The 22,971-nt window shown below is 35.2% G+C and overlaps 1 protein-coding gene and 1 long non-coding RNA gene across 3 annotated transcripts; one reads left to right on the forward strand and one right to left on the reverse strand.

The window, feature by feature from the left end:
* The first annotated feature begins 1,691 nt into the window (after positions 1 to 1,691).
* On the forward strand, positions 1,692 to 19,590 carry LOC103486045 (uncharacterized protein At4g37920). Of its 2 annotated transcripts, none has more exons than XM_008443859.3 (6): positions 1,692 to 2,157; positions 2,693 to 2,970; positions 3,228 to 3,393; positions 3,913 to 4,157; positions 10,807 to 10,994; positions 19,063 to 19,590. In XM_008443859.3, the coding sequence occupies exons 1-6, from the start codon at positions 1,959 to 1,961 to the stop codon at positions 19,292 to 19,294; spliced, it is 1,308 nt and encodes a 435-aa protein (XP_008442081.2). In that variant the 5' UTR covers positions 1,692 to 1,958; the 3' UTR covers positions 19,295 to 19,590. The 2 variants fall into 2 exon arrangements, with proteins under 2 accessions (XP_008442081.2, XP_050945302.1); XM_051089345.1 differs by having other exon boundaries at positions 2,008 to 2,157; positions 2,656 to 2,970.
* Positions 4,228 to 18,061, reverse strand: LOC103486044 (uncharacterized). The gene is made up of 3 exons (XR_007823305.1): positions 16,776 to 18,061; positions 16,462 to 16,688; positions 4,228 to 4,294 (listed from the first exon to the last, which is right to left on the reverse strand). It is a non-coding gene; the product is annotated as an uncharacterized LOC103486044 (long non-coding RNA).
* Positions 19,591 to 22,971: the final 3,381 nt, after the last annotated feature.

Genomic DNA, 22,971 nt, shown 5'->3' on the forward strand with positions numbered 1-22,971 from the left:
TTATTGTTTCATAAATAATACAAAATAATGTTTAAAATTTGAATTAAAACTAACGCTTTAGGATGGGATATATACTAGAAATATATCAAATAATATTATATTTGACATAATCTTAGGGATTCAAACTAAATTAAAATCAACGTGTAATTTTAGAGTGGGATATATATCAATCTTTGGTATAATTTTAGGGATTCAAACAAACAATCTAAAATTTAGGTGTAAAATTTGGATTTAAAAATAATTTAAAAAATCTGAATTTAAACTAACGTAAAAAATTAGAGTAAAATATATATCAAATATTATCTTTGTCATAATTTTAGGGATTCAACTAACAATCTAAAATTAATGTGTAAAATTTGGATTTAAAAATAATGTTAAAAATTTGAATTAAAACTAACAGTTTATGGTGGAAAATAATGTTAAAATATCAAATATGTATTATATATTATTTATGTCTATTTTTTGATAAATAATTTGAAGAATAAAAAGTGTGAAATAGTTGAATTTATCCTTGGAGTTATTTCTGGGATACAAATTAAAATTTAAATTCAAATCAACAATTTTAGGGGATGATATAAAATATAGATTGAAATTGTTATTAAAAATGTGTAATATATATTATTTAATATACTTTTTTTATAAATAATATGAAATATAAAAAATCATTAATTACTTGATTTAAATCCTAATAATTAAGGGATGTTGAAACTAAAGAGATATTTTTAGGGATGTTGATTCAATCTTGTGGAACAATAGAATATTTTTTGATTTAGTAAAGATTTACAAAAGTGAATTTGTTTCCAATTATACTATATCCGTGCTACCCAATATTTTGTTTGAATCTTTTTTTTGTTAACAAATACACCATATACAACACCTGTATTTGTATGTGAGTAGTTACCTTCTTGGAGGGGTAAACTTGGACCAAAAAATCGAAAAAAATAATAATTTTACCATAAATCAAAAGAAACTTTTCTAAATATAACAAACTACTGAAATATTTACGGTTGATATAACAAAACCCATACAATTTTTTAAATACCCTTCCATCATTTTCTGGACGAATTTGGGTAACCAAATCTATTTCTTTTTATTCCTCTTTCTTTTTCTTTCATTGTATCCTCTTTCTTCCTTTGTTTTTTAAACATATGTGTATAAAGAGTATTGAAAAAAATCGTTTATACAAATTTTGAAAAAAAAAAATTAGTTTTAGCCAAATTTAAACTAGCCAAATCTAAATGATAGCCAAATCTAAAATGATCATGTATCCAAATTTAAACGATTGTATGAAATTTTTTTTGTTAGATTTGTAACCCCAAAGCCAAATCTAAACAATCCTATACTAAATTTTGAATTTTTTTAGATTTGGAACCCCAAATCAAATTTAAACGATGGTGTAGTCAAATATCCTATACCAAATTTTGAATTTTTTTAGACCCCAAATCTAAACATCGCCGCCAAATGTACGAATCTAAACGATTGTGTACCAAATTAATTAAATGATCGTGTACCAAATCGCGTTATCTAGAAGTAGTATTTTACATGGTGGACATCTTTTTTTTCTTAAATTTTATATTTTAAAAAAGAGTCATAAATCAAAATAATTTTGAGATTTTTTTATAATTTGTTTCTTGAGTTTTGTGGATATTCAAACGCCCATAAAGTCTTTGAATGCAGTCTTTATTTTTAGCAATTTTGCCTTCTTCTCCAAGTTGACCAAACCACACACAAGCTCTGCCTGCGTGAGAGATAGTAGCTTCCACCAACTTAGTGCTGAGAACGAAAGAGTGAGAAAGAACGAAAGAGTGAAAACTGGATGGGCTTTACACCATCGCCGAGTTCATTTTCGTAATTTCACCGAAATTTGTTAATGCGTACTTAACCCCCCATTCGTACAAAACCACCCGCATTTTGTTTCAGTGTCCGCTCCCCAGCTCCATCTAAAATTTCTGGCAGCAATGGCTTTCACAAATCATCTCCCTTTTCAGTTCTACATTTCCTCAACCAAATCTTTCATCTTTCCCAGCTTTTCCACCACTCTAAAACCACTTCCATCCATTTATTCTGCTTCACCATTCAAACCATCACCCAAATTTTCCAAATCCGACAACCGTACAACAGTTACAATCACAGCCCCATTACAAATATTCAACGCAAGTGAGTTCTCTTTCCTTACCATTTTGTTTTCTCTCCAGTTCTTGCCCTTTGCCCATAATTAGGGCTTCTGAATTCTCATATGTTTGTTTTTAATCTTTAAAATTAAAAACCCTTTGCAATGTATCCCAAGTCACAGTCACACGAATATCATCAAATGATTAGCTAGGGACTATTTTGTGTGTGTGTTCTTGTCTGCTTCTTGGGCTCTTGCAGAGTTCCAAGGATTCTAATACGAATGATATTGGCATTGAATTAGGAATACTCTTTGGGTTTTAAAGGTATGTTAGTAATTAATTTGGGAAGTTGTTATGGTCATTTTCATTTGTTTTAATTAGTGGGTATGTAAGGATGAATATATTCTATGGCTAATTTGGTTTAAGTTGAAGTAATACTACTCGAAATGAGGGAGGCTTCAAGTAGCTCGAGTACTTGGTTTATCTTTGTAGTTCTTGTGTCTTTTACATTTCAATATCATTTTAGTTGTTTGGATTCTATCAGATCCATTGCCAGTTGAGAGCAAAAACTTGCTTCTTAGGTGCACGAGTGAATGATGTAGCTACATCTGAAAAGGAAGAGCAAGCAGAGATGGAAGTTGCAAAGGGATATAGCCTCTCTCAATTTTGTGATAAAATAATTGATATTTTCATGAATGAGAAGCCCAAGACTAAAGAATGGAGGAAATTTTTGGTATTTAGGGAGGAGTGGAAAAAGTATCGTGAGAGCTTCTACAGTCATTGCCAAAGGCGGGCGGATTGGGAGAGTGATCCAATTATGAAAGAGAAGTTAATATCACTTACGAGGAAAGTTAAAAAGGTACGTACTTGTCCACTTCATTTTCCCTCCATTTTTTATAAGTTTCTTGGTATCATTTGTGTTCATGAGTACCATATCTTGTTGCATGGGTTTTTGTTTGCAAGAATTTGATAACAGAATTTAGAGGAGAATTTAGACTTTTAATGTTCACTGCTTTCTATTTGATAATTATTTCCGATGATCAGAGTTTAAACAATTAGAGCTGCGACTTTTGATTTATGTTTCTGCATTTTTGATAACAAGTGATAAATATACAGATTGATGATGAAATGGAAATCCACAGTGAAATTCTCAAGGAGTTACAGGACAGCCCGACTGACATTAATGCAATAGTTGCAAATCGGCGCAAAGAGTTCACAGATGAGTTTTTTAAGTTCCTAACTCTGATATCGGAAACCCATGACAATTTGGAAGATCGTGATGGTAATATATTGAAAAGTTTCATTACTTATCATAGTTTTGACGTTGGATAACCAAGTGTCTGTCTTAGATTAAACCAAGTCTCTTGTAAATTCAGTTTAGATCTAATCTCAGATTTTTTCTGGGGGATAAGATAATGTTTAGTTTATATTTATTGCGTCCTTATATTTAAACCAATTTTACAAGTATTAATCTAATTCTAGCAACCCCATCAAACATTTCACTCCTGAGAACTGAATAATAAATTATCATTCTTCATAATTTTTCTCTAAGTATTGGGATTTTTTTTCCAGTAAAATCTGAATTGTGCATTCACACTGGAACATACTTCATTCTTTTTCTTTCTTATCTTTATGATTTAGGATCTAGTAATGACATTTATAATCTATAGTACTTATTTCAAGAATTGACTAAAACCCAGAGTTGGAATAGCATTTTAACTTGCAGATAGAATTGCTCATCTGAAAGGAAAAAATATCTTATAACTAGATCTATCTTAAACTAATTTTTCTATTTGAGCAGCTGTGGCTCGGCTGGCAGCCAGATGTCTGGCTGCAGTTAGTGCTTACGACCGAACATTAGAAAACGTGGAGACATTGGATTCTGCACAGGCCAAATTTGATAATATACTGAATTCTCCCTCATTGGATGTGGCTTGTGAGAAGATTGCAAGTCTTGCAAAGGCAAAGGAACTTGATTCATCATTGATCCTTTTGATAAACAGTGCTTGGGCTTCTGCAAAAGAATCCACAACCATGAAGAATGAGGTAATGTTTAGAAATTAAATCGGATCTCACTATTTCATCTGGCATGTTTATTTCATTTTAAATTTAATACCTTAAAAATTGCTGTTGTTAACTTTGAAGTTCTTGAAAGTAACTCCCTGCAACAACCCCAGTTTTACCTGGGTTGGAAACTAACTCTTATTTTCAAGTTAGTCATTTTTTTTGAGAACCCGAGCTTTCATGTATGAGAATAAAAAAAAGTACATGAATATTATACAAAATAAAAAAAAAAATGAAAAAAGAAAAACTCAGTTTGAGACTCCAATCCATAAGGATCAAGCCTAATTGTTTCACACATTGTGTTGGACATGCCTTTTAGTAAGCTTATTTTGAAGTGAAACTCTGATTATATCAGCACTGTCGAAAAAATGCTAATCAAATGATTCCTTTTAAAGCATTTACAGAATTTTTCTAACCACTTTTGATGATAGAAAATCCTTAAAACTTAACCAAACACTATCAATTTAAAAAAGAAGAAACATAGAAAATTTCATTTCTAATCCCTTTGGAAGGCATGCCAAACACACACTAATACACAGAAACGAGAACTGTTTAAAACTTCTCGTTGTTATTGATATGTTGGAATTGGATTACAAACTTGATTGAAAGTCTATGAAGTACTGACAATCAATTTATATGAGAAAGACTGCATGAAGATTCTATGGCCTTGGTGAAAAAATCTATTAGGATACCACCTAACTGGAATAAAATTTGAAATGGTATTGAAATATATAAAAAGGAATTTAGACCTCCCATTAGATATGTTTATAGCAGAAGGAAAAATAAAGAAGGCATGGTTAGTTAAGGCATGGTTAGTTAAGACAGTTAAGCCAATTAGCCTGGTTAGTTGAGTCAGTTAGCCACACGTGCAGTAGTTACGTTGGTTAGTTCTAGTATAAATAGCTGGTTGCTAGGTGGGAAGAAATATTCATATTCTGTAAGAAATTAGTGTTGAATCTTAAGAGAAGATCAACAAGTGAGTCTCTTGAATTGATTCCTTATCAATTCAGTTTGTAATATCTTGAGTAAATAAATAAAAGATAGATATCAAGGTAGAGTTCTATCAAATTGGTATCAGAGCAACGATCTTGAAAAAATGGTTCAAACGAGGATAGAGGAAAGATTAGAATTGATCGATCAAGAAATTGCTGGAATGAAGAAAGAAATTGGGAAAATGCCAGCGATTGAATCAAGCCTAAACGATATCGCGAGGAATCTCGAAAAACAGCAGCAAATGTTAACGATGATGATGGAAACAATCGCGAAGGATAGAACTGCAGTAGCTGAACGAACAACGGAATTGGCTGCGCGAGAGTCTGCGATAGCTAAACGAAAAGAACGCAAAGCGACATCGCGTAAAGCCTGCTGAATCGGGCCGAAATATCGGGCAAGACCTAAACGAAAAGAAATCGGAGATTGAAGAAACTCTAAACGATCGGAGCAAATTTAAAAAGGTTGAAATGCCGGTGTTCGCCGGAGATGATCCAGATTCGTGGTTGTTCTGTGTAGAAAGGTATTTCCAAATCCATAAGCTTAATGAATCAGAAAAAATGTTATTTTCGACAATAAGTTTCGATAGACCAGCGTTAAATTGGTACTGATCCCAAGAGGAAAGAGATAAATTCCTCAGCTGGATGAATCTAAAAGAAAGGCCGCTAGTTAGATTCAGATCAAGTAGAGATGGAACAATCTTGGGAAAGTTTTTACAAATTAAACAAGAGAACACAGTGGAGGAATATCGCAACCTTTTCGATAAATTGGTCGCACCACTGTCTGATGTTCAAGAAGAAGTAGTCGAAGACACTTTTATGAATGGACTAAGCCCGTGGATAAGAGCCGAAGTTGCCTTTTGTAGACCGAAAGAATTAGCCGAAATGATGCAAGTTGCACAATTAGTCGAAAACAAAGAGCTGATCAGAAGCGAAGCAAATTTAAATAGTTTGATGAGCGAGAAATATTCTCCACACCCAACTGTCAGTAATAAAGCGACAACAGCTACGGCGGCAGCAGAGAGCAAAGGAAATACTACGTTTCCTATTCAAACCATTACACTTAGAAGCCCGAATACCGATGAAGTTTGCAGAGAAACTAACACCAGAAGGTTATCGGATGCTGAGTTTCAGGATCGGAAGGAGAAGGGGCTTTGCTTCCGATGCAATGAATAATATTATGTTGATCACAAATGTAAGATGAAGGAGTTGCGCGAGTTACAGATGTTTGTGGTAGTGAATGAGAATGAAGAGTACGAAATAATCGAAGAGAAGGAAGGCGAGGAGAAGGAGTTGGCTATGATGGTAGTAAAAGAGAATAACAAGGGGTACGTCGAATTGTCCATCAATTCTGTCATAGGGTTAAACGATCCGGGCACAATGAAAGTCAGAGGGAAACTACACGATGAAGACATAATCATATTGATTGATTGTGGAGCTACTTACAACTTCCTATCGGAAAAATTAGTTGAAAAACTGCAAATACCGACCAAGGAAACAACTCACTATGGGGTTATCCTGGGATCAAGCACATCCATTCAAAGGAAGGGAGTCTGTGAAGGTGTGGAAATTCTGTTAGAAAACTGGAAACTGAAGGAGGAGTTTCTACCTCTTGAGCTAGGAGGAGTTGATGTCGTACTTGGTATGCAGTGGCTACATTCACTTGGCATAACAGTAGTAGATTGGAAGAACTTGATGCTCACTTTCATTTCTGAAGGAAAACAAGTAAGTATCAAAGGAGACCCTAGCTTAACTAAAGCCCGGATTAGTCTGAAAAGTATGATCAAAACGTGGGGAGAACAGGATGAAGGCTATTTAGTTGAATGTAGAGTAATGGAAGTTACAAATGACAAAAAAAAAAAAAAAAAGAGCAGCAGTGCACGGATGCTTTAGTGGTTGAAACAAACCCCGTACATATGATGCTGAAGCAATTCGAAGATATATTTGAATGGCCCGAAAAACTATCTCCAAGGAGAGAAATTGAACTTCACATACACTTAAAAAGATGGTACTGATCCTATTAATGTAAGGCCCTACAGGTATGGATATCATAAAAAAGAAGAGATGGAAAAGCTAGTGAAAGAGATGTTGATTTCTGGGATTATTCGACCAAGTAAAAGTCTTTTCTCAAGCCCTGTTCTTCTGGTTAAGAAGGATGGAAGTTGGCGGTTTTGCGTCGATTACCGAGCGGTCAATAATGTTACTGTACCCGATAAGTTTCCGATACCGGTTGTCGAAGAACTATTCGATGAGCTACATGGGGCTACCTTATTTTCGAAGATCGACTTGAAATCTGGATATCATCAAATAAGAATGGCAAAGGAAGATATTCAAAAAACAGCTTTCAGAACTCACGAGGGTCACTACGAGTTCCTTGTAATGCCTTTTGGGTTAATAAATGCACCAGCCACCTTTCAAGTATTGATGAACACCATTTTCAGACCTTATCTTAGAAAGTTTGTTTTGGTATTCTTCGACGACATTCTGATCTACAGTAGAGATGAAAAAGAACACGTGCAACACGTAGAGAAGGTATTTTCCATCCTAAGAAGTCATACGCTCTATGCTAGTAAAAAGAAGTGCATTTTTGGCTAGCTGAAAATAGAATACTTAGGACATGTGATATCCGGTGAAGGGGTGGAAGTGGATCCGGAAAAGATTAAATCAGTGGCTGATTGGCCAAAGCCTACCACAGTTAAAGAAGTCCGGGGCTTCCTCGGTTTGATTGGTTACTACCGGAGATTCGTTCAGCATTATGGGACGATAGCAGCCCCGTTAACACAATTATTGAAGAAAGGGGAATTTAAGTGGAACGAGGAAGCTGAAGAAGCTTTTGAGAAATTAAAAAAAGCTATGATGGCTTTACCGGTGCTGGTGCTACCAAACTTTAATCTCCCCTTTGAAATTGAAACAGACGCATCCGGGTATGGCATTGGAGCGGTTCTAATTCAGTCTAAGCGACCTATAGCGTTCTACAGCCATACTTTGCAGTACGAGATAGAGTCAAACCGGTCTACGAAAGAGTGTTGATGGCCGTTGTTATAGCCGTGCAGAGATGGCGTCCTTACATGCTAGGAGCTAAATTCACTGTTAAAACAGATCAGAAATCACTCAAGTTTCTCTTAGAACAGAGGGTGGTTCAACCTTAATATCAAAAATGGGTAGCTGAACTTCTTGGTTACTCTTTTGAAGTAATTTACAAACCCGGACTAGAGAACAAAGCTGCTGATGTGTTATCACAGAAAACACTAGACATACACTTGACTGCGCTGTCTGCACCAATGCTGGTTGATCTTAAAACCATCAAAGAAGAAGTAGAAAAAGATGAGAGATTTCAAAAGTTGATTCCTGATTTAAGTAACAGTACTGGACTGCAGAACAATAAGTTTCAGATGAAAAATGGGATGTTGCATTATAAAGATAGACTGGTTCACTCTAGAATGTCGAGACTGATCCCAGCCTTATTAAACACTTTCCACGACTCAGTTGTTGGGGGTCATTTTGGGTTCTTAAGAACGTATAAAAGAATAGCAAGCGAATTGTTCAGGGAGGGTATGAAATCGGATGTGAAGAAACATTGTGAAGAATGTTTAACATGCCAACGTAATAAGGTTTTGGCATTATCACCGGCTGGATTATTGACACCATTGGAAATCCTACAGCAAATCTAGAGCAACATCTCTATGGATTTTGTGGAAGGATTACCAAAAGCGAAGGGGTTTGAAGTGGTGCTGGTTGTGGTTGATCGGTTCGAGCAAATACAGTCACTTCCTTCCTCTCAAACATCTTTACACCGCTAAGGTGGTAGCAGACTTATTCGTAAAAGAGATAGTTCGATTACATGGATTTCCTTCCTCCATTGTTTCGGACAGGGACAAAGTCTTTCTTTATCACTTTTGGAAAGAGTTATTTCGACTGGCCGACACAAAGCTACATAGGAGCACTGCTTATCATCCTCAGTCGGATGGTCAAACGGAGGTGGTAAACAGAGGATTGGGAACTTATCTACGATGTTTTTGCAGTGAGAGACTGAAGGTATGGTTTGAGTGGCTCCCATGGGCTGAGTATTGGTATAATACAACCTTCCAAAGGGCACTTGGGGTCTCCCCTTTTCAAGTAGTCTATGGTCGAAAAACTCCTTCATTGTTATCTTATAGAGATTGTGGAACCACTAATGCAACGGTGGAAGAACAATTACGAGCTAGAGATGTAGCGTTGGCAGCACTGCGTGAGCATCTCCTTATGACCCAACAATAGATGAAACAATATGCGGATCGCAAAAGGAGACATGTGGAGTTCAATGTTGGTGATTTAGTTTTCTTAAAGATCCGTCCTTATCGACAACACACGTTAAGGAGAAAACAAAATGAGAAACTTTCCCCCAAATATTTTGGGTCTTACGAGATTTTGGAAAAAATTGGTGAAGTAGCGTATAAGCTGGATTTACCAGCTAACACAGCTATTCACCTAGTTTTTCATGTTTCTCAGTTAAAGAAACTGTTTGGGGATCCGACTGGAATTCAGCCAACAATACAATGTGTTAATGAGAATTTTGAATGACAATGTGTTAATACAATGTGTCAGCAGAAGCGGTCGAGTACCGGAAGAATCAAGCTGGCAGCTGGGAAGTGTTAATCTGTTGGCAGGACCTTCCTACACATGAGGCTTCATGGGAATATTACGATGAGATACGTCAGCTTTATCCTAGTTTTCACCTTGAGGACAAGGTGAGTTTGGACGGGGGAGTAATGTTAGACCTCCCATTAGATATGTTTATAGCAGAAGGAAAAATAAAGAAGGCATGGTTAGTTAAGACAGTTAAGCCAATTAGCCTGGTTAGTTGAGTCAGTTAGCCACACGTGCAGTAGTTACATTGGTTAGTTCTAGTATAAATAGCTGGTTGCTAGGCGGGAAGAAATATTCATATTCTGTAAGAAATTAGTGTTGAATCATAAGAGAAGATCAACAAGTGAGTCTCTTGAATTGATTCCTTATCAATTCAGTTTGTAATATCTTTAGTAAATAAATAAAAGATAATATCAAGGTAGAGTTCTATCAAGGAACTACTAAAAAACTGTTAGAACTTGGAAGACTTCCATGCAAGAACATTCAAGAACCACAAAAAACAAAAGATAGAAATATATAGACAACATCAATGAAGAAACTGCCAACGAAAATCTCATAAAATTCTTCACACCTTACCCCCAACCCACTCCTATTTATAGCTAAAAGTTAACAAACCTACTAGCCATTTACTCATATGCCCCTTCTAATACTCATACTAATATTCTACTAATAATCCTATAATATTCTCTAACTAGGTCTCTCGCAATAACCCAAGTATAAAGGAACTTGGAACCTTCTCTTGAGTATGCTAACCCAAGCCCTAGATCACTCAACAATTGCCTCCCTACCCACCTATCCCCCTCCCTCTATTTATATCCTAATACATTAACTCCCTAACTAATTACCCTTACGTCCCCCACTAACTCCATACTAATATTTCTAACTAAGACCCTTACAAAATCTTCCATCTGTATTGACTATTGAGTCTGAGCAGTCTAAAAGTACATTCTAAAGCTTTCCAACAGTTTCAGATGCAACTATTATGGCTCATTCTCTGTCTCTGTTTGTGAATGTAGGTGAAAGAAATAATGTATCATTTATACAAGGCCACAAAAAGCAGTCTTAGAAGCATGGCCCCTAAAGAAATAAAGCTGTTAAAGCATTTGCTGAACATTGTAGATCCTGAAGAACGATTTTCAGCTTTAGCAACAGCCTTCTCCCCAGGTGATGGAAGTGAACAGAAAGATCCAAATGCCTTGTACACGTGAGTAAGCTTCATATCATAACTTATTGCACATCTTCATGATAATTACTTATTTCTCCTATAGGTTCAATTAATCATCGGAATTTATTTCAATATCTATCTACTTCTTGGTTTGGTCTTTGAACTTTTAAGTTTAATTCATAACGTTTCCAAAACTTTTAGAAAGTGTGTTTTAATTATTGTCAATTATTTATCAGATGGATAACATGGCCTAAATATGGCAGCCATATAGACTAGTTGAGGTGAGTAATAGATGGGGAATATGTGAGCGCCCTAGTTAGAGATATAATAGGATTATTAGTAGAATATTAGAGTGATTATTAGAAGGGCATATTAGAAATTTGATAGCAAGTTAGTTAGGGCTTTTAGTAACAATTTATATATAGTGAGTGGGTTGAGAGCAAGTTGTGAAGAATATCCAGTGATTCCCTTTGGAGAATTTGGGAGGGTCTAGCCCTCTTGAAAGACAAGTAATTACCTTGTTGAATTTGAGATGATATTATAATACATTTCCATACTTTAGCGTTCTTGAATTTTGTGTGTCATTGAGTGTGTTCTTGTTAGGAGGTAGTTTAACAGAATACTTTGTGCACACACTCATATCAACTCTCAACCCTTATATTAGCTTAATCTGTATGGCTTTACTTAAAAAAGGAAGTAAAAATAATGTAATATTATTCTTCTACATTATTGAATCAAATACAAGGTCTTCTTATATAGAGAAAGACCAACAACAAATAAGGAAAAAATATAGACATAAATAAATAAATAATAGGATAAAAAATAATAAATCGGTAAAATATTTACACCGTATAGAACAATTTTAAACATGGAAAAAGCCCACAAACCCACAATGGGAAATACAAAAAGTGCCCTAGTCAACGCGCGATTAATCGACTACATGTGTGCGTGTAATCATCTTTCTAAATGATCATGATACACGAACGTGTAGATAATGATACATTGTCGTGTATGTAGTATCTACACGATTGTTTAGTTATTTTTAACGATGGAAAAAGTGCTTCAAATCGGAATGTGGGTTTTTTATTACTAAGAGGTAAACCTTATGATAAAGAAGAGAAAAAAAAATCAATCTGAAGTATACGCTTTAGGTCAACATATATGTATGTCCCCTCACAAAGCGCGAAGAGTAATTGATCAGATTCGTGGACGTTCCTACGAAGAAACAATGATGATACTCGAACTCATGCCTTATCGAACATGTTATGCAATTTTAGAATTGGTTTATTCGGCAGCAGCAAATGCTAGCCACAATATGGGTTTCAACGAAAGAGATTTAGTCATTAGTAAAGCAGAGGTCAATCAAGGTACTACTGTGAAAAAATTAAAACCTCGAGCTAGAGGGCGAAGTTATCCCATAAAACGACCCACTTGTTCTATAACTACTGTATTGAAAAATACATCTGTGAATAAAGAAGAATTTAAAAGATACCAATACACCATAAACAAACCTGGTGGATTGATAACTAAAGAAAAGTACACAGATATGACGTGTTATGAGATGTATACTAATGGGGGATTATGGGACAAAAAATAAATCCACTCGGTTTTAGACTTGGTGCAACCCAAGGACATCATTCTCTGTGGTTTGCACACCCCAAAAAATATTCTGAAGGTTTACAAGAAGATCAAAAAATACGAGATTGTATCCGGAATTATGTACAAAAAAACATGAGAATATTTTCTGGTGTTGAAGGAATTGCACGTATCGAGATTCAAAAAAGAATTGATCTTATTCAAGTGATAATCTTTATGGGATTCCCAAAGTTATTAATAGAAGGTGGGTCTCGAAAAATCGAAGAATTACAGATGAATGTACAAAAAGAATTAAATTCTGGGAACCGAAAACTTAACATTGCTATTACAAGAATAGGAAACCCTTATGGACACCCTAATATTCTCGCAGAATTTATAGCCGGACAATTAAAGAATAGAGTTTCATTTCGCAAAGCAATGAAAAAAGCTATTGAATTAACTGAACAGGCGGGTACAAAGGGAATTCAAGTACAAATTGCCGGACGTATAGACGGAAAAGAAATTGCACGTGTCGAATGGATCAGAGAAGGACGGGTTCCTCTACAAACCATTCGAGCTAAAATTGATTATTGTTGCTATCCAGTTCGAACTATCTATGGGGTATTAGGCATCAAAATTTGGATATTTGTAGACGAGCAATAATAAGCCCTTACTCAACTTGTGTTTACGTTTTATTCAATGATCGACCAAGAAATGACAAATCAGTCTTTTTCGTTTAAATAAAAAATGAGCAATTCTATAAGGTTAAATAAAAATTAAATTAATCATTTGAGATAATTGCTATGCTTAGTGTGCGACTCGTCAGTTTTTTTTATGTTCGGATTAAAACCAAAAAATAAAGAAGGATAAGCCCATACATAAGTTTGAAGCCTATGACGAAAGCTGCTAAAGAAAGAGAAAACAAGGTGCGATAAGCCGCTCCCCTTCCCACTCTGCGGTGCTAAGCCGCTGGGTAGCCGGAGTGGAACAACTATCTCGGGGTGTTGACCATACTAAACAATCGACTTGCTATGGTAAACTATCGTTTAGATCATATCTACCTGGTTGTATAGTTATTTTTTTAACGATGGGAACAGAGCTTCAAATCTAAACAATTGTGTTGACCATGTTAAACGATTGTGTTGACAATGGTAAACAATCGTTTAGATCATGTCATAATGATATGTAAACGATTTTGATATTCTTGAATATGAGGAAGATGAAGTTAATATTTAGATGGAGTTCAATATGCTTTTTAAACGATCTTGAATACTCTTGAGATTTAAATAGAAGAATAAAACATTTAAAAATAGAAGAAAGAAAATCTAGAAAAGGAGCTGAAGAAGTTTAGAAGAGAAGATGAATAAATTGCAAAGAAGAAGAAGAAAGAGAAATGACAAATTGTCCGCAATATCAAGGATAAATATGGACTTTACTAAAAATTTCTACCGGTTTCATAGGCTTTTTGATTTTGTTAGATGGGTCGTAAATATTTTTTTATTTTGTTATATTTATGAAAAAGGAAATTCAACATTTCCCCTCAAGCTAGTTTGTAGATATCCATAACCAGCTTGCTAAGACATTTATCAAATTGCTTTTTGACAGATCTTTAGTTAGCATATTTGTGCTGGTTCTGTTGTAGGAATATAAGATATGCATATTACACCTGCTTCAACCTTCTCCTTTATCAAATGCTTGTCAACTTCAATGTGCTTCATTCTATCATGTAGAACTGGATTATGAGTTATAGCAATGACAGCCTTGCTATCACAATAAACTCGTATAGGTGTTTTTGAAGACACTTTCAGTTCTTCAAGGATCCTGTTAATCCATATGCCTTCACAAATTTCATTGGCTAAGGCTCTAAATTCTACTTTAGCACTACTCCTGGTTATTATTACATTTTGTTTTTACTATGCCATGTAACTAAATTTTCTCCAACAAATGAAAAATAGCATGAAGTAGATATTCTATCCGTAGTACTCTACTTCCATAGTACTTCTAGCTCAATCAACATTAGTGGACACTTTAACTTGAACCTTTACCTGGAGTTCCTTTCAAGTATCTGAAGATTCTATACATTGCTTGGAAGTGAGTAGGTCTAGGTGAGTGCGTAAATTGACTCACCATACTTATAACAAAAGCTATATCTAGACGTGTGTGAGATAAATAGATCAATCTACCTACAAGTCTTTGTTATTTGCCTTTGTCCTTGACTTCCTCAGGATTCACATCTTATAATTTCAGATTTGGTTCAATAGGGGTTTTTGTTGTCCGACAGCCAAGTAAACCTGTCTCTTGGAGTGAGTTGATAACATATTTCCTCTGATTAACAAAATCCCTTTTTTAAACCTTGCAAACTCCATCTTTAAAAAATATTTTAAGGTTCTCGTGTCTTTGATTTGAAACTCATTTGCAAGCTTGTTCTTAAGATCAACCAAACCTTCTTCATCACTTCCGATAAGAATAATGTGATCAACATAGACAATTAAAATAACAGTTTTATTCTTCTCAGAATGTTTATAGAAGATTGTATGACCTGCTTGATTTTGTTGGTACCCATAATTGGTGATTGTCTTTCCAAAGCATTCAAATCATCCTTTTGGAGACTGTTTGAGACCATATAATGATTTCTTTACTATACAAACTTTCACTACAAGAATTGGGGGACTCCCGACGCACAAAAATGTCAGCAAAAGTGGTAAAAACGCCGGAAAAAGACTTCCCGATGCAGAAAGCGACGTCGGGGAAGTCGTTGGAAGAAATGCGTCGGGAAAACCATTCCCGACGCGTCACCAACAAGGCATCAGGAATAACCTTTAAGGGTAAATCAAATTATACGCAACAAGTTTGAAAACTAGTTTTAAGACATTTAAGAAGGATTCTAAAATTTTAGACTTTGCTAGGCATCTTATATTCCTATTTATCAAACAGGTAATCACGAGTACAACTTCCCCCATAAATACTTAGGAACATGCATAGAAAACATTATGGTAAATGCAACCTCAAGTAAATGTCTATTTTTCCGTTCAACAATTCCATTTTGTTGGAGGGTATCACGACAAGTAAACTTATGTAAAATGCCTTCTTTAAAAAAAATGCTAAAATAAGCAATGAAATACTTTGTTCCATTATTAGAGTGTAAAATGCTGATTTTGGTTTGAAATTGAGTTGCAATCATATCAACAAATTTTAAGAGGATCTTTCACCTCAGATTTATTTGTCATTAAATAGATTCAAGATAGACATTTGTGATCATCAATAAAAGTAACAACCATTTTTTACCACTGAGTCAAGATTTTCGGAATCCAAACATCATTGGGAATGAGATAAAACGGTTTGGAGGCTTTGTATGGTTTTGGAAAATAGGTGGATCGATGATTTTTTTGCAAAAATGCAACTTTTACATTGAAGAGAGGAACAATCCATATTTTTTCTCAAATTTGGAAACAAATGTTTAAGATAATGAAAGTTGAGATTTTCTAATCTACGATGCCAAAGCATGATTTGTTCATGACCAGGAGGAAAACTAATACTACTAAGACCTTGAGTTATTTTATACACTAAAAAAATCTCAATCAAAATAGTAAAGAACGTCAAAAATCCTAGCACACCCAATTTGATGTCTCGATTCTTGATGCTGAAAAATACAATTAGAATCTCGACAAAGTTTACTAACGGATAAAAGGTTACATGCTAGTTTAGGAATATGGTAAACTGACTGCAAAAAAAGTTTATCAGTCAATTTAATGGTTCCTTTGCCTACAATGGGAGATAAATTACCATCTGCAACTTTAATTTCTTTTTTTATTTTCATACAAAATAGAATCTGAATCAAATAGATGAGATGAGCTAGTCATGTGATAAGAAGCTCCGAAATCAATAATCCATAGAGATGAATTCTCACAGGAAAAGGCATGAAGGTAGTTACCTATTTGTGCCAAGGAAACACAGAGATTACTGGATGAGACATTGGGTTGTAGCAGTTGCAGAGTTTGATTAATTTGTTCCATACTAAAGTGAACTTTAAGTCAACCTAGTTGAGATGCCCGACCTGTCCATCCTCCCCCCTCTCCTTTATTGCTTGTTGTATAATCCTCATGTACGTTGAGCTTTGTCTCTCCATTTTTCAATATTAATAATAGTGAGATTTGTATCCTTTTCAAACAAAACTTTAAGTCACAATAACCTCTAAAAAACAACGTTAGCAGGCAAAAAAAAAGTATAATAGATTGAGAAGCAAACCAGGAAATAAGATTCTGAACCAGCAGCAATAGAACCGAACCAAAAAAAACGAACTGGGTGAGCAGTTGATGGCTGTACAACTTAACCAGAAGTAGGGTGCACCGATAATTTCGGAGGCTAGGGTTCCAGTGGCAGTGGAAAATGTTGGCGTGGCAAGGGTTAGGGTTTAAAAATATTTCTAACAGATCTGATAACTGGATCTTTAAGACAGATCTGATAACTGGATCTTTAAGACAGATCTGAAAGAATAGAGAAGTAAAAAACGGTGGGTGGCGGAAATCAATGGCAAATGGCACAGAAAGGGGCGATTGGAGATGACGAACAAGAAACTGCAAGAACCCACCAACTTGCAGCAAGAAAACGCAAAAAAAAAAAAAAAAAAAAAAAACGGCTTCCAGTTTGGCGATCAAGGCGGTAGGCTGTAAGGGATTTGGGTTTTTTTTTTTTTCCTTAAGTTAGGGATTTTTGTTATTAAGAAAATTAGGGTTTTTTAGAGTTTCAGTGTTATTTCTGCTCTTATACCTACTTAAAAAAGGAAGTAAAAATAATGTACTATTATTCCTCTACTTAAAAAAGAAAGATCGTTATTAGGCTATAAGTAATAAGGGACAACAACTTTATATCTTATAACTCGTGGGTATGAAGGTATGATGATAACTCAATAAGTCTTATGTCTATAATGTACATTCTGTACAAAAGGTAATCTGCCACGTTTGCACATGTAAAGTGGTGAGCGGTCATACAACATGAAAACTATATATAAAGCAAGCTAATTAACAAAATGAAATACATAAGATAAAAGCATGATCAAATGAGGTGGGAGTGGACATGCGGCCACAGGCAATCGGCCTTGGACAAGCATGATCGTGACATTGGGCACACGCAATGTCAGACTGACACGTGAGTGTCACAGATGCGCACCATACAACAGCATCAAGGCAGCATGTGCACGGTGCGCAACTGTGGTGCAGTCTTAGGCCATCTTGACACAAGCAACCAAGCGTGCACTCAAGATGAGGCAAACTTGGGCAGAGACAAAGGGGGATAACATTCTATCAGGAGTTCAATGACATGGCTTGTATGCCGGAGATGTGACGAGCGTTTTTGTGCCCAAAGAAGCCAACAAGCATATTTATAGTCAAGGATGAAGGAGATTCATGATAATGGAGATCGTGGGTGGGTATCCCCAAATAATAGGAAGGTGGACCTAAAATTAAGCTAAGTGGGAATTATTAGGGAGAGAGGGTCATGCTCTCCATTATCCTAAAATGTAGGAGAACATGGGGGATGACCCTGTTCTTGTTGTTACTACCAGTGCCACTACCTACCTTTCTCACCTAATTTCACGATCTTGTTCTTGGAGTCGTGATCTCAAGCATTTTGTTAGGTTTCTCCTTGTAAAAGGGAAGCTTTCCCACGTTGGGAGACTTCCTAAGTCTCGAGTCTTGTAAGGGTGGTTTTAATAGAGCTTTGATGAATAAAGTGTGCTATGTTTCCACCATAGAAATGTGCATCCCTCCTACCCGATTCTCTTTAGCTGAGCCATGTGGTAAATGTGTGAGTGAAACGCCCTTTGGGAGTTCGTTTTGGATTAGGAGTGTCCTTGAGGGTGCATTGAGCAAAGTTCATGTAGGCTGGTCAAGGGCAACCTTGATGCCTCATGAAGGTAAAGGCGGAAAAATCTATAGTTCAGATTCGGTTCGTGTGACTGTTGGTATCAGAGTCTGGGTAAAGAAACTGGCAGTTTAGCTTGGTGGAATACTTCTCTGCTACCTTGAAGTTGGTATTAGAGCCCGAAGGTGGAACCCTTTGCCAGAAGAAGATCCATTTGTAGGCATTAACGTGGTGATACTCTGACCCTACGATGATGTGGTGTCAGAGAGCCCAAGTCCTACAGTAGAAAAAGAGTCCATCTCTATTATTTGGGATGACACACTACCATAATAGTTGGTACAGGGCCAAGGATAAATTGGATTCTGCTACTGTGGTATGTGGTCAAGACGAGAGAATCTATCTCTACAATCTTGACTAGTACTGACAAGTTGGCGCTAAATCTTGTGCAGGTCAGTCTCAAGCACCAATAGATATGGTCTATACTCTTGTAGCACAGATATAGAAGATATGACAAATAGACTCATACTAGTGATATGGTCTATCTTTGATAGACTTCAAGAACTAAATCTAAATTTGGTTATATTTATAAATTCTTTTGCATTGTGTTATATCTCCAAATGTTTTGGATCTAATTGCTATATTTGTAACTGAACCATTTTATGTAATTGGGCAGAACTCCGAAAGAGCTGCATAAGTGGATAAAGATCATGCTTGATTCATACCATCTAAACCAGGAAGATACGGACATCAGAGAAGCAAGGAATATGACTCAGCCTATTGTTATACAACGGCTATTCATCCTCAAGGATACTATTGAAACTGAGTATTTGGAACAGAATCAGTTTCAGAATCCTCAATCAAGACCAAATCATAATCATGGTTCTGAGGATGCAATCTCCATATAGTTTTAATGTAAATGTCTCATTTTTGTAATTTAGCCGCCACTAGAATCACTAGTTTCAGCATCTGAGTTTGAAGTTAGAATAGTTGCAAAGTCAGGTAGCTCATGTAACAATATAAACTTTTTTCCATTAAATTTGATTTCTTTTTCAGATTTACTATCATATATATCATATATATGTGGTGCATGTATATTCTGATATACCAAATGCGAATTTAAACTTTCGGACTTCAAAGAAGTGTACATGCAATTACCATTAGCTATGCTTATGTTGATCGATGGAATAGATTTACTATCAAAGTTTCTCTTTTTATTTTATTATTTTATTCTCTTAATTACAATTCTTTTCTTTGGCATTTTGATCAAAATGTTGGGCCAAATTTTGTTTTTCAACATTGCCTGAATAATTGAGATCTTAATTTTCTACCTTTTATTATTACTTTTTGTTTGTTTGTTTATTGTCGTTTTTACTTGGCCAGGATTTTTATTTTTATAGTTAACCAAAAACAATTCTCGCAATTTAGCTTAAATTTGGAGTGAGATGGTTACCTGAATAGGAATTATGAAGGTTTGGCTTGTCGGTTTTATTTGATTTGGTCAAGCATTTTCTCCCAACTTACGATGAATTTAGAATTTTTCTTTTTAGTAATATTTGCATCTTTATAAAACTGCAGTCATAAAAGGAAGTACTCCAAGGTTGGATCTAACACTAATGACATATTATTAAATTTGTGTTGCTCACTAAACTAATCTAAGCAATGTAAGAGCAAGTTGGTTTTGAGATGTCTTGTGATCAAATTCTTGCATCGTTGTATTTTACACGTGAGGAGAGATGTGATGTTGTGCAAGCTCTCACTCTCAAATTATAATATAGCTTAAATGTTCTTGGTTGAATATTATAGTTTGTTTGATAATTATGTAATTACTTGTTCTAATTTTATTTAGCGGACCAACTTGTAATGAAACTAAACTAATAAACTAATGGGAATTTCATCAAAGAGGCATTCTAGGGGATAATTTTATCTATAACCTTCTTGTTAAAGCAAGAATCTCAATTGTGGAATCATTCCAACGGTGATCAAGTATTCAAAAGCATTAAAAATGGTCATGCTAGAAAATGTTAACATAGATTGACATTCAAGATCTACAAAAGTATTTACCAATAGTCCGAAGAAGTCATCTACCCCTACAGCAAAGAAAGTCTTACATTAGAGTGCAAAAATACAAAGAATAATTAAAGATTGTAAAGATCTGGCATTTGGGTCCTATCTTCGAGGTCGAATATATTGACCTTCCAACACCTCTAATCCACTTCCTATATAATATGCTCTTTGTTGACCTAAAAGACTCCAAAACTCGATTCCACGGTTGGCTGCTAAACTCTTTATAGCGATCCAACCTTTTAAGATCTATAACTAGGGTATTACTACCACAAGTCTAATTTTAAAATCAAAACCAATTAACTATTCTAAAGGAAATTAATCATCTTTTATATTCATAAATACCAAAAATAAGATTTCATTAGGAAACCATTTCAATTTTTTGCTAAACTAGTTGAAGTTGCCATGTGAGTTGAGAGAAGCTTGGCAGAGGAGGAGAACAAAAATGTAAAGAAAGGTCCCTGTGGCTAGAATGTTAGTAGCACCCGAGGTGGCGAACGATATAGTGAAAATAGGCATTTTGTGCCAAGCGTTCAACATAGAGAAAATTTCGTAACTTGTTCTCATGTCTAACCTGGATCCCGAATAAGTTATGGAGGAAGTTTCCAGAGACAATATAAAGGTCAAGAAAGAGGAAATGTCCCAATATGAAAAGAGGAAGCCTCTCAAGGCAGATAGATGACTGGATTGAACTTAAATCCTGGAGGAAGACTTGGTTTTTCAAAAGTTTGCTTTAATTGCGATAAGCCAAAACACTTTTTGAAGTATTTTCCTAACTTGAGAGTCCAAAGTACCCAAGGAAATGTATCGCAATCTGTAAACCAATCTTATCACCCAAGTGGAGTTGGAGAAGGGCTAAGTGGAATCAAGGGATCTTGAAGATCTAAATCTCAAGGGAAAGTTTTCATGATGACCCAAAATGAGGCAAGGAACAACCCGCATGTGATTATAGGTTTGTTACTAATTTGTAGCTCTCCTACTTTAGTGTTGATTGATTCTGGAGCTACACACTCTTTCATTTCTGGATCACATGCTAAGTCCCTAAACCATAAGGTAGAACCATTAGAAGGTGGAATGTTGACTAGCACGCCTTCAGGCGAGATTGTTATGATAGAATCTATATGTAGGGATTTCGAAATAAGGATTGGGAATGTCGCGACGAATGTAGACATAATTTTATTTGAGCTTGATGAGCCAGATATGTGTTAGGGTTGATGCCCTAAATCTCGTGGTCTTGTAGTTTGTAATTGTATATATTATACAAACTTTTTATTTATCTAATAAAATAAAGTGTTTTATTTTATTTGATATTTAGTTGCATTAACCCACAAAACCAGTAAACTAACATCAAAAGTTATCTTCTGTAACCTAAACATGTATGTGGAGACATACAAGTAGATCATGTTTAAGTGATAACCTAAATGGTCTGTAGTAAATGGATAAGGCTGGATACCTTATCCTGGTGACACTACGAATACGGCCTGCTTTGTAGTTGTTACAATTGTTCTAAAGTGCTACAAATGATTTGATCCTAATCATTCATGTCGAGACATTAGAGCAGGGGTATTCTATACAAAGAGTTTGTATAAGACTGGACCATGAAATGAATAGTCTCTCTTATTAACACCGTTACTAGTTGAGACTACATTTCAACAGGATGACTATAGGTGACTTGACCTAAATCCTGAATGAGTTGTGAACTTCCTATGAAGGCGATCCTTTGATTTGCATGGGTGAGAGTGACCTATGTAGCCGACTCAATATGCCTACCATTTTGGGGATTCGTCTGATTGGGGAGCTGGAAACACAACTACACAAGAAGGAATTCACTCCTTTTCTATAGATAGAGTAAGTAGAGAAATTGCTTTCTTAAGGGCTGATTTCAGGGCTTGAACAATGTGGCGCCACACCCTCTCTTGGCGTGAGAGGAGTTCAGTTATAGTAGGACTATAATTATTGTTCATTAGAGGAATCAGTGGTACTTAAGGAGTTAAATGTAATTACAGGGGTAAAACGATAATTTTTGGCCTAGCTGTACTTACGAGCAATTTATGAAGGGTCATTGCCCTGTTGATTGGTTATATTTAATGGACACAAAAATATATCTACAGTAAGAAGAGTGCAACTATTAGTCTTTAGTGGAATGACTAATAGTTAATGAATAGAGATTAATTTAATTAAAGAGTTTAATTAATTAATCCCATTTCATTGGAGCTTCAATCTGTAGGTCCATAAAGTCTCCTTGTTAGCTCAATAAGGATAAATGAGAATCAAATTTATTTTGGTTTAATTTGAATTGTTCAAATTGATTAAAGGGAATAAATTGTATATGATACAATTAATATAATGTATTTGATACACTATAATGTAAAGTTTTTATGAGAGAGGTTAATATTTGAATATGATTCAAATAATAATAATAATATGAATAAGATTCATAAATAAACTATAGGTTAAAATTAATATGGATTCGATTCATATTAGAACTATAGATTATATGAGAGATCTAAACCATTGGTCA

Source organism: Cucumis melo, chromosome 8, assembly GCF_025177605.1.
Source record: "Cucumis melo cultivar AY chromosome 8, USDA_Cmelo_AY_1.0, whole genome shotgun sequence".
Classification (NCBI taxonomy): domain Eukaryota; kingdom Viridiplantae; phylum Streptophyta; class Magnoliopsida; order Cucurbitales; family Cucurbitaceae; genus Cucumis; species Cucumis melo.

Bases quoted from the DNA above. Each gene is read 5' to 3' on its own strand.
- LOC103486045 (XM_008443859.3), top strand. From the start codon at position 1,959: ATGGCTTTCACAAATCATCTCCCTTTTCAGTTCTACATTTCCTCAACC. The intron at 2,158-2,692 runs GTGAGTTCTCTT...CTTGCTTCTTAG, and splicing joins ATTACAAATATTCAACGCAA to GTGCACGAGTGAATGATGTA. The intron at 10,995-19,062 runs GTGAGTAAGCTT...GTAATTGGGCAG, and splicing joins GATCCAAATGCCTTGTACAC to AACTCCGAAAGAGCTGCATA.